We start from the raw sequence: 13,831 nt of genomic DNA, 5'->3' as shown, positions 1-13,831 counted from the left end.
AGATAAAATATTTAAAACATGAGAAATAAGACTAATTACAGTTTATAGATAGATGCATTTTGGTAAAAATAGTGCAACATGCCCAGTGGGCTCAGCACATGACATATGTGTGTATACATGTGAGCACATGCATACCAGGGGTTAAAGTTCGGCACCCCTCCCTAAACAACCAGGGCAGTAATATCAAGGCTTCATGGAAACCAGCAGTGGTTCTTCCTCACAAAATCGTGACCCTGCTCTCCCCCTCAGAATGCCCGCCTGCAGACCCTTCCCCAAGTGGGCAGGGGTGGGACCATCTGTGGATGAGGGCTAAAGTGGAATGAAGCCTCTGGTGACTCATTAATAAGGCATGCAGTCGCCCTACTCTTTATCATTCTCAATGATTTAAACCACTACTGTTACAGGCATTGTGAACACTTCATTTTCTTTTTTTTCCTGAGAGAGAAAGAGAGTGAGAAGGGGAGTGGGGAAGAGGGAGAGGGAGAGAGAATCTTAAGCAGGCTCCACTCCCAGTGCAGAGTGCAACACAGGGCCTGATCTCACGACCCTGAGGTCACGACCTGAGTCAAAACCAAGAGTTGAACGCTCAACCGACTGAGCCTGACCCAGGCACCAGTTCATTCGACCAGTTCATTGTAGCCTTTAGTTCCTCCTCTTAAAATTAATTTCTTCGGGGCACCTGGGTGGCTCAGTGGGTTAAAGCCTCTGCCTTCGGCCTGGGTCATGATCCCAGGGTCCTGGGATCAAGCCCCGCATCGGGCTCTCTGCTCAGCGGGGAGCCTGCTTCCTCCTCTCTCTCTGCCTACCTCTCTGCCTACTTTTGATCTCTGTCTGTCAAGTAAATAAATAAAATATTTTAAAAAATACATTTCTTCAACTTAAGTGTCAGAGGAAAAGGTAATTGCTGGCTGTGTTAAGATATAATGGGTAAGAAAAAGAAAATGTCTGAAACATGGTTCTGGAAAATTCTGGCCAATTAGGAAGTAATTGGCTATCATTTGTGTATGTGGGTGTTAAAGATTCCTAAAATTGACACTATTATTAATCACTTTCTAATGCTTTAAAGTGTTGGTTCTTTATTTGTAGCTTTCTTAGGACATGACTTTCTGCTGTGTATTTTGACAAAATGCACATTACTTTATTCCTTCAACAAATTTATACCATCTCCCTGCAAGGCACCCCACCCTGTATTTATGATAAACAGAAATTTATTTCTTGAATGTAAATTTCATGTTATGTATATTTTACCACAACTTTAAAACTCCATGTGTACCTTCAGGCGCTCCTATTCTAACAGAGAAGAAAGATACATATGTAACTGACCTCACGTGATAACAGAGGGTTCTAGGTGTTATGATAGAAGCATGCACAAAGTGTTAAGAGATCATTATGTGGTACAGGGAGAATAAAAATGGCTTATTTCCGGACTAAAATCTAATGGAGACCTGAGTCTATATCTGGTTCATCTTAATGGCAAGTGCTTGGCAAATATTTGCAGATTGAGCGAAAGGGGGAGTGAATCTGAGTGCAATAATCTAGGAGCAAAGACAGTGCAGACATTATTAATTAAGTGTTTTGTCTGTATTATTCTGTACAAAGAGGTACCTCATTCATTCTGTCTGGCCAAGGCATCCTGTGGAAAATCCTTTAGTTATTTGAAATGCGCTCTCTTGGGATGGGAAGTTGAGAGGAACAGTGTGTGTGCGAAGTGTTCTGAGGTGGCCTTGATGTCCCCAGGCCTCCAAGGACTACATTGGCATGGCAGTTATAGACGGCAAGCTCTCGTGTGTCTACAACCTGGGAGAACAGGAGTCGGAACTCCAGGTGGACCAGAGCGTGACCAAGAGCGAAACTCAGGAGTCGGTTATGGACCGGGTGAAATTTCAGAGGTATGACTCCCATGGCCTACTGCTGTCTATTAATCTGACCCATACTCACGGAACTCCCAGTGTATGTGCTGCTAAACCCCATTTTCAGTATCTTGGCTTTGATTTCTTCAATGTTTATATAACTTTTACGTATAATTTTAACTTATTTTTAAACAGAATTTATCAGTTTGCAAGTCTAAATTACACCAAAAAAGCCACATCCATTAAACCCGGAACATCCCAATTCCATGAAATGGGTGGTGGAAGCAGCCACACGCTCCTCAATCTGGATCCTGAAAATGTTGTATTTTATGTTGGAGGTTACCCACCTGACTTCAGAGTAAGTGTAAATGTTATTTCACTGAGTGAAAATATTTACATTGCAATTTGGCATAAGGACCTCAGGTCTCTATTTCAATTATCCATTATATATAAAGTGGATTTCACTATATATTCTTAAAGCATATCTAGTGATAAAAGCTAACCGTTTTTTAGTACTTCCTGTGTTCTGTGATCTAAACTTAAGTCTGTGAATTTAAATAGGCATCATTACCATTCCATTTCATGGATGAAGAAACTAAGAGTAGTTTAATAACTTGTCTAATGTCAGACAGCTGGTAAATAAAAAAACCAGGGCCTCTGACTCCAGGGTCCCCATTCTTAACCCTGTGTTACAATGGCAGTTAAAAGTGATGGGTTCAGGGTGCCTGGGTGGCTCAGTGGGTTAAGCCTCTGCCTTTGGCTCAGGTCATGATCCCAGGGTTCTGGGATCAAACCCCACATCGGGCTCTCTGCTCAGCAGGGGGCCTGCCTCCACCTCTCTCTCTGCCTGCCTCTCGGCCTACTTGTGATCTCTGTCTGTCAAATAAATAAATAAAATCTTTAAAAAAAAAAAGTGATGGGTTCATACTATTTCTTGCCCAACCTGATCATTGGTCCTTAGTTGAATTCGATTTTTTGTTTTTTTTTTTTTTCAGCTTCCTGCTAGACTGAGGTTCCCTCCATACAAAGGTTGTATTGAGTTAGATGACCTCAATGAAAATGTTCTGAGCTTGTACAACTTCAAACAAACTTTCAATCTCAACACAACGGAAGTAGAGCCTTGTAGAAGGTAAAACAAACAAACAAACAACAACAAAACTACCAGGAACTAGCGTCTCTGTAACTATGATTTTTCGTAATTTGCAGTTATATTACATGTAATAAAGGAATGAGCCAATGAGATTGCTTTTGATGTCATGATAGCTTTGGGCCAGTAGATCTTAAATTATGATTGCATGCAATACTGCTAACCCACCCCTAAAATTTCCTCATTTGCATAAAATATTAGATAGAGTTTTCTCAATTTTTGATTTTTTGAAAAAAAAATCAATCCTTCTTAAATTTTTGGTGCCTCCTACCACAAAATATTCAATATTAGATGGCACCTGATTCAGGCACAAATTACATATTTACTGTAAGTTTCAAAAAAAAAATATTAGTCCACATAGTACACCATGACTTTCTAGGTACTCTGACACCTGAAACTATTTGGAAATTGCTATCTTAAGCTCCTGACCTTCCCTATAGTTAAAAGGATTTGGGCAAACTGCTACTCCAAATAAAATTATATTTCAAGTTAATAATTTTTTACATTTCACAGTCTTTAGCTGCTAGGCCACATCTTCCTAAGGAGATATTTTCAAAGGGGATTCCTAACTGTTACGTTTTTCGAGCTAGGGTTTGATTACCATAGGGCCTAAGCGCATACCCAGGAGAAACAGTTGGCTATTTTCATGTTCTAAAGATGTTTCTTCTTGAACAAAATCATGATAGCTACATTGCATGGGTTTTGCTCGGTTTTCAGAGAGCACACTTGAGTGGTAGTCCTTTGCTGCTGTGTTGTAATGTATGGTCATTGATGTTGACAGGAGAAAGGAAGAGTCAGACAGAAATTACTTTGAAGGTACAGGCTATGCTCGAGTTCCAACTCAACCAAACGCTCCCATCCCAACCTTTGGACAGGTGATTCAGACCACCATGGATAGAGGACTGCTGTTCTTTGCAGAAAACAAGGTATTCTATAACAAACATCCAAATAACCAAATATGTCCACTCAATTAAGCAAGTTTGGGGTAACTGGGTTATTATAAGTAACTAACTAGATCTGAAAAAGTGTGCAAATGTTAGCAGCATCTTTTCTCCTGGCCTAATTCTGCATCTTTGGCAATGGGAGTGTGTGCTTTAATGAGGCAAGTAATTGGGAATTTGAGAACATGCCATCCAAACATGCCATTGTCACTTGTATTCTTCGAAAACCACGGTCGGCCTGATAATCTACTTAGTCTGCCTGAAATCACATGACAACCTTCCAGGGTGTCTGAGAGACTCACTTTCTGCTGTTTGCATCTTTGTCCAACTCTTGCCAGGCTCTGTGGAATTATGTCTTTTCAGCCTGACCCTCGGCTTTCCAAGACCTGGAAGCTTTTCTGTTTTTGTTTGTTTGTTTGTTTGTTTGTTTTTAAAGATTTTCTTTATTTATTTGAGAAAGAGAGAGTGAGAGAGAGCTTGAGAGGGGAGAAGGTCAGAGGGAGAAGTAGACTCCCTGTGGAACTGGGAGCCCGATGCGGGACTCGATCCCGGAGCTCAAGGATCGTGACCTGGGCCAAAGGCAATCGCTTAACCAACTGAGCCACCCAGGTGCCCAGTGCTTCTGTTTTTAAGCCACTGAAGTTTCTGGAGGCCATTCTTAAGTCTAGTTTGGAGAAATCCAAAGTGTATTAGTGATGGACAGCGCCATCTGCTCAGAGATGGGTCTGGAGTGACTGGTCTTAGCAGTAGGGCCTTCTGTGGTTGCTCTACAGGGAGCATTTCTGGAGAAATGTGCATCAGCCCATGGGATCTCTGCAAACATGGGATTGATAAGGAGCTTGAGATTTGACCAGCCCCTTCTGCCTGCAGGGTGGGGACACAGACCTGATCCAACTCTCCTCTCTGGGGCTGGTCTTGACCCTCTGGGAGATTCTAAGGCTGAACCAGTTCTGAGGGTTTGGGAAGGTCCTGACCTGCCAAAAGAATTCGAGGAGCTGAGAAGTCACACAGCATCTTCAGGGCCAGGTGGTTGTTTCCTAAACACGGTCCTCTTTGTACTACCTTTTGAAGTTCTCAGAGACCAAGAGCCAGAAGTACCACTCATATTAGAAGAAAATTTATGGCGCCTTTAGTAACCAGATAAGGGAAAATGATTGTGAGCAATGATGTTGAGCAGAGAGGCTCATTACTCAACTGACGTGACTCGGCAGTTGTTGAGTGTGATGAATGCTAACTGGTTCCCAAGGACTGATGTTAGTTTTTTTTTTTTTTTTAAGATTTTTTAAAAAATTTATTTGACAGATAAAGATAGGCAGAGAGGCAGGCAGAGAAAGAGAGAGGAGGAAGCAGGCTCCCCGCTGAGCAGAGAGCCCAATGTGGGCCTCGATCCCAGGACCCTGGGATCATTACCGGAGCCGAAGGCAGAGGCTTTAACCCACTGAGCCACCCAAGTGCCCCATGGACTGATGTTACTTTTATGTAAGGACTCTGTCTGAAGACATCAAAGAGAAGCCTTCTTGTTATCCAGGGACTGTGGAAGAATAAACATTTAAGCTCTAGGGGCGCCTGGGTGGCTCAGTGGGTTAAGCCGCTGCCTTCGGCTCAGGTCATGATCCCAGGTCCTGGGTTCGAGCCCTGCATCGGGCTTTCTGCTCAGCAGGGAGCCTGCTTCCTCCTCTCTCTCTGCCTGCTTCTCTGCCTACTTGTGATTTCTCTCTGTCAAATAAATAAATAAAATCTTTAAAAAAAAAAAAACATTTAAGCTCTACATCACAAATTCCTCAGCATATCTTTCTAAGGAAAGGGCTGCTTCAAGTATGTGCTTTACGCAGGGATAAGGATGCAGTGGCTGCCTTCAAGGACCTTCTATTCTAGAGGGGTAACAAATATTTAACAAAGCTGTACTCATTAATTGGTTAATTAATTCATCACAATGGCCAAGAGGAAAAATCTGAGGTGAATGAAGATGTATAAAAGACAAAAGGATGGGTACTCTGAGACCTGGAGGGAAGCGAAGACAGCATTTGGAGGGGAAGGGCAGACAGGTGATCCCTGTGGAGAGAGGGACATAAAGAAGGCCTGGAGGTGGGAAGGGCAGGGAGTGCTCAGGGACAAAATGGTGGCCCGCGTGGCTGGAGCAAAGAGAGGCAGAAGAAACTGAAGGGGAGATCAGGGCCTCACAACATGTGCTGGGGAGTCGGAGCTTCCCCCAAGAGCAAAGGAGGGTAATATAATGTGCTCACACTGGCGTTTCCCATGGAGGGCTCTGGCTGTAGAGTGGCAAGTGGGTTCACCAAGGGACAGAGTGGATGTGGGGAGGATGGGGCATTATTGCTGTGTAGTCTGGCTAGTCAAGTGTGACTGACCCTGGGTGGCATGAAACGGAGAGACAGTTAAGAAATGGGGGGAACTGACAAGATTTGACAGGAAGGGAGAGGGGGGAATGTTAAAGAGTGATGCCTAGTAGGTTCGTGGCTGGCTCAGCAGGGTTCTTACTGGTGAGAAAGGAAGAGAGAGCAGTGGGAAGGATGGAGAGAAAGGCTTGACTGCTGAGAGGCATGTGGACCACAAGTCGTGCTTGTGGGATTCAAATTTGAGGGAATCCATGAGTCACGTGCAGTAACAATAAGGTTACCCAAAGTGCAGACCTGGCCCCGAGAAGACAAGTTTAGGCTGGAGAGAAGCATCTGGGCTTCGTGGGCCCACACCTGGGTTGGGCCTGTGAAAGTGACTATGACTTTGAGGCAAAGAGAGGGCGGGAGGGGAGAAGAGCTCCTCTGTGGGCCCTCAAGGAACCCCTCACATTCAAATGGAATGAGGGGGGCTGGTGGGAGATGAGGCAGCAAATGTGGCTCAGACAGCGAGCAGCCAGCGAACAGAGGGTGGTAAAGGTCGAGGGTTTCACTAAGACCATACTGCTCTCCAATATGTGGCGGTCATCTTTTCAAATGGTATTAACGACCTGTGTCTTTTTCCTTCCCATTTGTGCTTGCTGGTTATGGATCATATGAAACAAAATCGTGATCATAGTTGCATGTATTACATCTTTCCCGTGTGCCGCCACTGGACACAATGTGGAACACGACTTAGAACACTTACCCGTCATGCCCATCCTGCCACCTGGATATTACAGCACTGTTGTCCCTGTTAACTGAGGAGGGGGCTGCGACTGAGAATAGTTTGTGACTTGAGAGTAACTTGAGTTCCAGCCCTCTAGATTTTCTTCTATGGAATCTTCTGGTAAATGTACATTGTCTCTGTGCCCTAGGATCGCTTCATATCTCTAGATATAGAAGATGGCAAGCTCCTGGTGCGATACAAACTGAATTCAGAGCCACCGAAAGAAAAAGAAGTTACACAGGTTGTCAACAATGGAAAAGACCATTCGGTACATCTTTCCATTCTTTTCACGTGAATTATTAAATGTCCTCAGTCCTTTAAAATTAAGTCATCACCCAGAACATTCTTCTATTACCAGACTAACTTATTAAAAGAGGAGGGACACCTCCTTTCAAAATCTGAGTACCTGGGCATGAAATATGTATATGGGATATATAAGACATGATTAATTTCAAATGAAACATTTCTATTAAAATGTTTCAATGTTATATTTTTATCCAAAAGTGCTGCTGCTCGAAGACTTCCTACCACGTGTATAATCAATCTGAAGGAAATAAAAACGTAATACCCCGACCCATATTGAATAGGATTCCTTAATTCCCCATTGCTTACTGACTCATCTCTCATTCATTTTAGATACAGATCATAATTGGAAAAGCCCAAAAAGTCATGAGGATAAAAGTGGATTTGGTTGGGAGCCCAATTCACGGTGACATATTTGATTTCAGCACATATTATCTGGGAGGAATTCCAATTTCAATCAGGGAAAGGTAAGATGGTGTTTCTTTAAAAAAAAAAAAAAAAAGATGCAGTTTACCTCTCTGAGTGGTTATGGTTGCTACTAATTAGTTTGCCTTTTTAAAGTCTAGCAAGAAACAAATGCAAAAAGTTTAACTTTTCAGTATTCACAGTGTTAACCAACAGAGTCAAACAGATTGTGAACACTGGATTACGGGACTGGCCACTGAAAGGAGAGTGAAGGAACCATGGGTCACCCCTAAGTGTAATTCTCAGGGAGAGAGAAACCATAGGGGATATGGTTGGTGTTGACAATGCTGCCGTTAAGAACAGAGGCTGTGGCCCTGGGGTCCCTAACGGTAGCATAGGAGAGTGTGGCAGTTCCATGGCCTGACAAGCAGCACTAGGCACTGAAAGTTGGGGTTGCTGCCTTCAGGAAGTGTCTCTAAAATGTAAGGTGTGTCTGTATGACCTGCCCCTTATGTGTTATCAACAGAACAGTTGCATAACTGCTTCCTGGATAATGAATACACGGATGAATTAAGTTAATTGGAAAGGAAGTGAAGCTTAATATGAATAAGAAAAAAACAACACTACTTTGAGAATGCACTTTAAAATAACTTTTAAATTTGTTTGTATCCTCCAAAAAGGGTTGTTTTTTTTTTTTTTTTAAGATTTTATTTATTTGACAGACAGAGATCACAAGTAGGCAGAGAGGCAGGCAGAGAGAGATGGGGAGGCAGGCTTCCCCCTGAGCAGAAAGCCCAATGCAGGGCTTGATCCCAGGACCCTGGGATCATGCTCTGAGCTGAAGGCAGAGACTTTAACCTACTGAGCCACCTCGGCACCCCTCCAAAAAGGCTTTTAAACAGCTTAATGTGTGGGAAGAAGATTTTCTGGAAGGGTTAGTACAGACTCGTGACTGAGTGAAGAGCCCTTTCACTTTATTTGATTATTATTCTTATATGAGATCTGAGGCTAGTTAACCCTTTCTCTAATTTATAAATCAGTTGGAAGGAGTACTAGATGTGATTTATAAGGTGTTATACAAAGGTAGTCTGTCTTCAAGAATCCTTATATATTTGGGCATCTGTCCATCTATAGTAAAGACAAACAATATTGTTTTAAAGTTCTTAAGGTTGTCCTCAGAGACAAAAATGCAGGTGAGAAAGCTCGGCGCTTGAATTTGGGAGTGAAGTCCCTAGATTTTTTGAACTTGGAAGGACCTTGCATGGAACATAACCTCTGAATTTCATAAAGAAATTGAGAACCAAAGAGGTGGTATCCATGTTTAATATCATCGATCTCCTACCAATTCAACCATGAATTGCTATGATGAATGAGCAATAATCTTGATTTTATTCAATTGGATGTGATGTGACTTGAGGAAGTCAGCATTCCTATGCCCATCTGAGATTCCCGTTTATTTACCCATTACACAGATACTCGTAGTGTCGAGTGACATCAGGGAGCGTGGCAGGTGTGGGGCAGGCAACAGTGAGCAGGCCAGAACCTCGTGCATAGCAGGAGGGGGACCAAAGAGTGTGGTTGGTGCCACAGGAGGGAAGCTCAGGGCCCAATGGGGCCCCGGGAAGGAGTTTAATCCAGTGGGGGAATGGGGAAGGTGGCCTCTGGCTTGGCCCTGAAAGGCAGGAACAATCAACATATGGGAAGCACCAAGAGCTGGAGAAAGTGTGACCTTCCAAGGAACTGCAGGACACCGGGGGAGGCCTCCGCGGGGGCTGGTATAGAAAGCAGGGGCCAGAACACAGAGGATCTTGAAAATCACAGTAAGGTAACACTCGGTGGACACCAGCAGAGAAAGGACATTATCAAATTCAACTGGTGCGGGACAGAGATTTGATTCGAGAGGGAAAAGGCAGAGGCAAGTAGAGTGGTTAGAAGACGAGCACAGAGGCAGGAGATGAAGGCAGCCACAGGGGAAATAGCAGTGCAGGTGGCAAAGGGAGCGGATTCTCAATCTGTTTAGGACAGCGGCTAGGTAGTACTGAGAGATTGCTTGGATTTGGGGAGGAAAATCAAAAGTGCTTAAGGGTAACACCTGGGTTTTGCTCTAGCACTTGGGCAAGTAGACAGCACCTGCAGAGGAGCAGGGGGACTGGTTCAGGCTGAGACCGACTGAGTTCCTGGAGCCCGAGAGATTGCAGGTGGAGATGCGGGAGAGGGGTGGGATGAAAGGCCTGGTCCTTTGCAGAGAAGTTTATGCTGGAGAAAGGGTGACTGCAGCTCAGGTACAGGTGCTTGTCAAGGTTCTGGGGCAGGTGGGCTCACGCAGACCGCTGAGGAATTCCTGGAGGCAACAAGGAAGCCCCTGGCTGGTGGTTTGCATTTGCACAGTGTTAGCACAAGACCCCCGGATAGACATGCAGGTGCCCGCCAGCCAGGGCTTCCTAGAAAAGGGTAGTCGGTAAGAACCAAAAGAAGTCGTTCTAGTTTTGACTCAGCTGCCAAAGAGCTATGTGACCTTGAGTTAAGTCAGCACTCAGGCTTTCTTTCTCTTTCCCTTATCATCCCTATCCATTTAAGAAATAGGTACATGGAAAAAAAAAAAAAAAGAAAGAAATAGGTACATGGGTCTAGTTATGCATATACAGATAGATGTCCATACAGAATTTTCCTAGTCATCTGTCCTAGAGTCTTCCAAACAAGGGATTACTCCTTTTTCTGGACAAGTTTGTACCTTGATTTTTTTTTTTTTAATTAAAATCATAAGAACATGGAAAATGTAGAAGTTAGCAGCCAGTCAAAAGATTTCACCGGCCTTTTACTCCCTTGCAAATAAAATGCTAAGCAGTATTGGCTGTTTCTGGCCCTGCTGCAGCCCTCTGGCGACAGCTTTGATGAAACTCCCTCTGACGTGGGTCAGCAGGGGGCGGGTGGGCGGAGAGGAGTCCTACTGATCAATCATAACCAAGCTCTGAGGAGCAAGCAAGCAGTTCTGCCAAAGGAGGCAGGTGTTCTGACCCCAGCCTGAGGAGAAGGCCCTCGCAGACAGTAGCCCTTAAGCCTACTCCGGAGCAAAGCCAGCCAGCATGATCTCGAAAGCAGCTCTGACCGAGAGATGTTGTGGACGCTCTGTTTTCTCCTCTTCCACTATCATGTGTCTTCTAGGAATGGGGGCCCAGATCTGGGAATGACTTTTTCAGGATTCCAATCAGAAATCAGAATCTATTAATCGTATCTGCTTTCCATGAGATGAGAGAATCATCCCAATAACTCCAGAGGCTCTCAAGCCAGTGGGAAATCTTTCCTGAGGAGCTACAACATTGTGTCAGTGTAATAATAAACCATTAAAATGAAAATAATTCAAAAAATAAAAATCAGGGACGCCTGGGTGGCTCAGTTGGTTAAGCAGCTGCCTTTCGGCTCAGGTCATGATCCCAGCGTCCTGGGATCGAGTCCCACATCGGGCTCCTTGCTTGGAGGGGAGCCTGCTTCTCCCTCTGCCTCTGCCTACCATTCTGTCTGTCTGTGCTTGCTCTCTCTCCCTCTCTCTCTGACCAAAAAAAAAAAGTAAAAATCAGCCACGGATCTGTTGCACAATTGCTCAGTTCAGGATTACCTTCGGCTCCTGTGGCTCTGAAATCTGCCCACCGCAGGCGTGGACCGTGAAGGCCTTCGTGAATGGCCTGGCCCCCAGTGCGCATCCACCCCCCAGTGTGCTAACCCTCCAATACAGCAGCCTGCACCCTTACACGATCACATCCCTCTAGCAAGTGTGTTCAGCCCTTGCCTCCTGGAGCAAATGTGGAAGTCTAAGCCCTCTGATGAGCCAAAGTAACCAAAACACCCCAGAAGAGTGGAAATAGATCTCCATCTTAACATCCCTGCTGGAGATAACTGTTCTCCCGTGGGAAAGACTCATAACTCTTCCGAGCACCATGGGGACACAGACTGTGTAAGTGTAAAGAGCAGGGACTTGAGTTGCCCTAGTTGGTAGGACACGCTGACCACTCAGATCCCAGAGCTGCCATTTCCTTGCCACATGAGCTTAGACAAGTTGCTAAGTCTTCCCACGCCTCCCCATGCGACCTTGGGGATACAGTCAGAGTAGCTCCCCATCTCTCAGGGTCCTGTGACGATTCAAAGAGAGTCAAGGAGTTAGGGCAGTGCCAGCATGTGGTAAGAGCTCGGTGAACGTTGGAGAGGAAAATACCTCCCTGGAAAGGTCATGGTGAGGCTAGAATAACAGTGCCTTACACAGAATAGGGCTCCATAAGGATCTTCCAGCTGCCTTTCTGCTTCTCTTCTACCTTTGACCCAGACTATACGGAAAGAAGGACCTCAGGGGATGGCGAGGGGTCCGAACCCCATGGAAACCCAAGAGAGAATGGATGTTAAAATATGTGTAAATAGATGAGCTCCAGCAGTTAGTAGGAATTTTCCTTCTTTTCTGAGGCAAAAAGCCATCTTCACAAAATAATTACGATCAAGCTGCCATGCCCGTGAGGATTCATTTCTTCCTTTTCCTTCTAATGAAATTTAATTTAATGAGCATTACCTGTAGCTCAACTATTTATAATGATTTGAATAAAAATAAATGCAGATACTTTTCCATTTAGAAAGGTGAGCCGCCTTAGGGATTTATAAGAAAAGCAGCTTTGTGTTTTCCTCCGTACATCATTTGTTTAAGAAACACAAATATTTGCCTGGACTCCAGTCAGTTCATCTGTGTTACTGTTTTATGTGGAGTCAGCTCCAGACAGATCCAAGTCAAATCAAAGGGGAAATGTCAAAAAAAAAAAAAAAAAAAGGTGGGGGGGCAGAATGCCAAGGTAGTCACAAAGGCAGAGTTGCTGTAGGAAGAAATTGCTCTCGTTATGAGGACTCTCCTCATAAGTGGGGAGTTCCTAACCCCGCCACCCCACATGGGGTCCTCACTCTGTCCCAGGCACCATCTTAACTCCCACCTAAATTCACGACAACCCCATGAGACAGATGAACACATTCCCGTTGTAGGAAGGAGAGAACAGTCACAGGTTATGTCACCAGAATAGGGCTTGAACCCAGGCAGTGTGGGTGCAGAGCCCTGAGCTCTCGGAAACAGCCCCTGAGCAGTCACAGCCACACACAGTGCCAAGAATTCCTGTGTATCAACTTGTTTAATCCTCACAATGCTTTCCATTGTTCCAGCGTGGCATGGATGAAATACCAAGCCACATTTTTTCATCACTGACTAGAACCAAAATGCAACCGTTTGTTTCTACGGAGTTAACAGTAACTAACTTAAAAGTGGACAGAAAAAAAGCAAGGGCATTCTAGGGCATTCTTGGCTCTAATAAATAATGTGCTTATTAATATGTATTTATCTAATATTTATGGTCTGTTCATTTGTTGATATACTTCCTAGTCACCCCGTATGACCACGACTCTGGAAGGAGAGCAGGGAGCAATTCTAGAGATCTACCTTTTCTGTATTTGTACTTTTCGAAGACACTGGCCATTCTTCTGTCAACACTATTACGTTCATTTTTAAAGCTGAGAATGCGGGATCGCGGAGAAAGGAAGTCAATTTTCTCAGCTCCACGAATAAGTAGTGTTATAGAAATCCTGTGAGAACAGGTACTCACAAAACACGTACTCGTTTGTGGGTGAGAAGGACCAGATGGTGCGGAAAGTTTCAGCTCCGGTTCTCAGACAAGCCTGGTCTGGTACATCTCTTTCTTTTTTTTGTACCCCAAATCAGGTTTAACATTTCTACACCTGCTTTCCGAGGCTGCATGAAAAATCTGAAGAAAACCAGTGGTGTTGTTAGGTTGAATGACACTGTGGGAGTCACCAAAAAATGCTCAGAAGACTGGAAGGTAAGAATTCAAAACCTCGCAGGGCAGCGCTTCTCCCTAGCCAGCCCCTCTTGTACTCATTTACAGCCCTGTATTCATTTACAGACCAACTTTTGAGTTTTTGTGGTAGCACACAGTATTAGGGTGAACTGATTCATTTCTACGTCCCCCATGTTTGCAAAACACAGAACCCCTTCCGGTCTGCATATGACATTTGTATGAAAGAAGAAG

At 44.3% G+C, this 13,831-nt stretch overlaps 1 protein-coding gene across 3 annotated transcripts in view; it reads left to right on the top strand.

Moving 5' to 3' along the window:
* Positions 1–13,831, top strand: part of LAMA3 (laminin subunit alpha 3) — a 262,818-nt gene that overhangs the window by 223,383 nt on the left and 25,604 nt on the right. For all 3 annotated transcript variants that reach the window (XM_047697035.1, XM_047697036.1, XM_047697037.1), the window contains 7 exons: positions 1,738–1,889; positions 2,046–2,208; positions 2,846–2,979; positions 3,779–3,923; positions 7,207–7,326; positions 7,695–7,828; positions 13,504–13,621. In XM_047697035.1, the coding sequence (XP_047552991.1) occupies positions 1,738–1,889; positions 2,046–2,208; positions 2,846–2,979; positions 3,779–3,923; positions 7,207–7,326; positions 7,695–7,828; positions 13,504–13,621 (966 nt within the window). The remainder of the gene's footprint in view (positions 1–1,737; positions 1,890–2,045; positions 2,209–2,845; positions 2,980–3,778; positions 3,924–7,206; positions 7,327–7,694; positions 7,829–13,503; positions 13,622–13,831) is intronic.

Source organism: Lutra lutra, chromosome 12, assembly GCF_902655055.1.
Source record: "Lutra lutra chromosome 12, mLutLut1.2, whole genome shotgun sequence".
In the NCBI taxonomy this organism is placed as follows: domain Eukaryota; kingdom Metazoa; phylum Chordata; class Mammalia; order Carnivora; family Mustelidae; genus Lutra; species Lutra lutra.
This window is presented reverse-complemented; position numbering and strand designations above follow the sequence as displayed.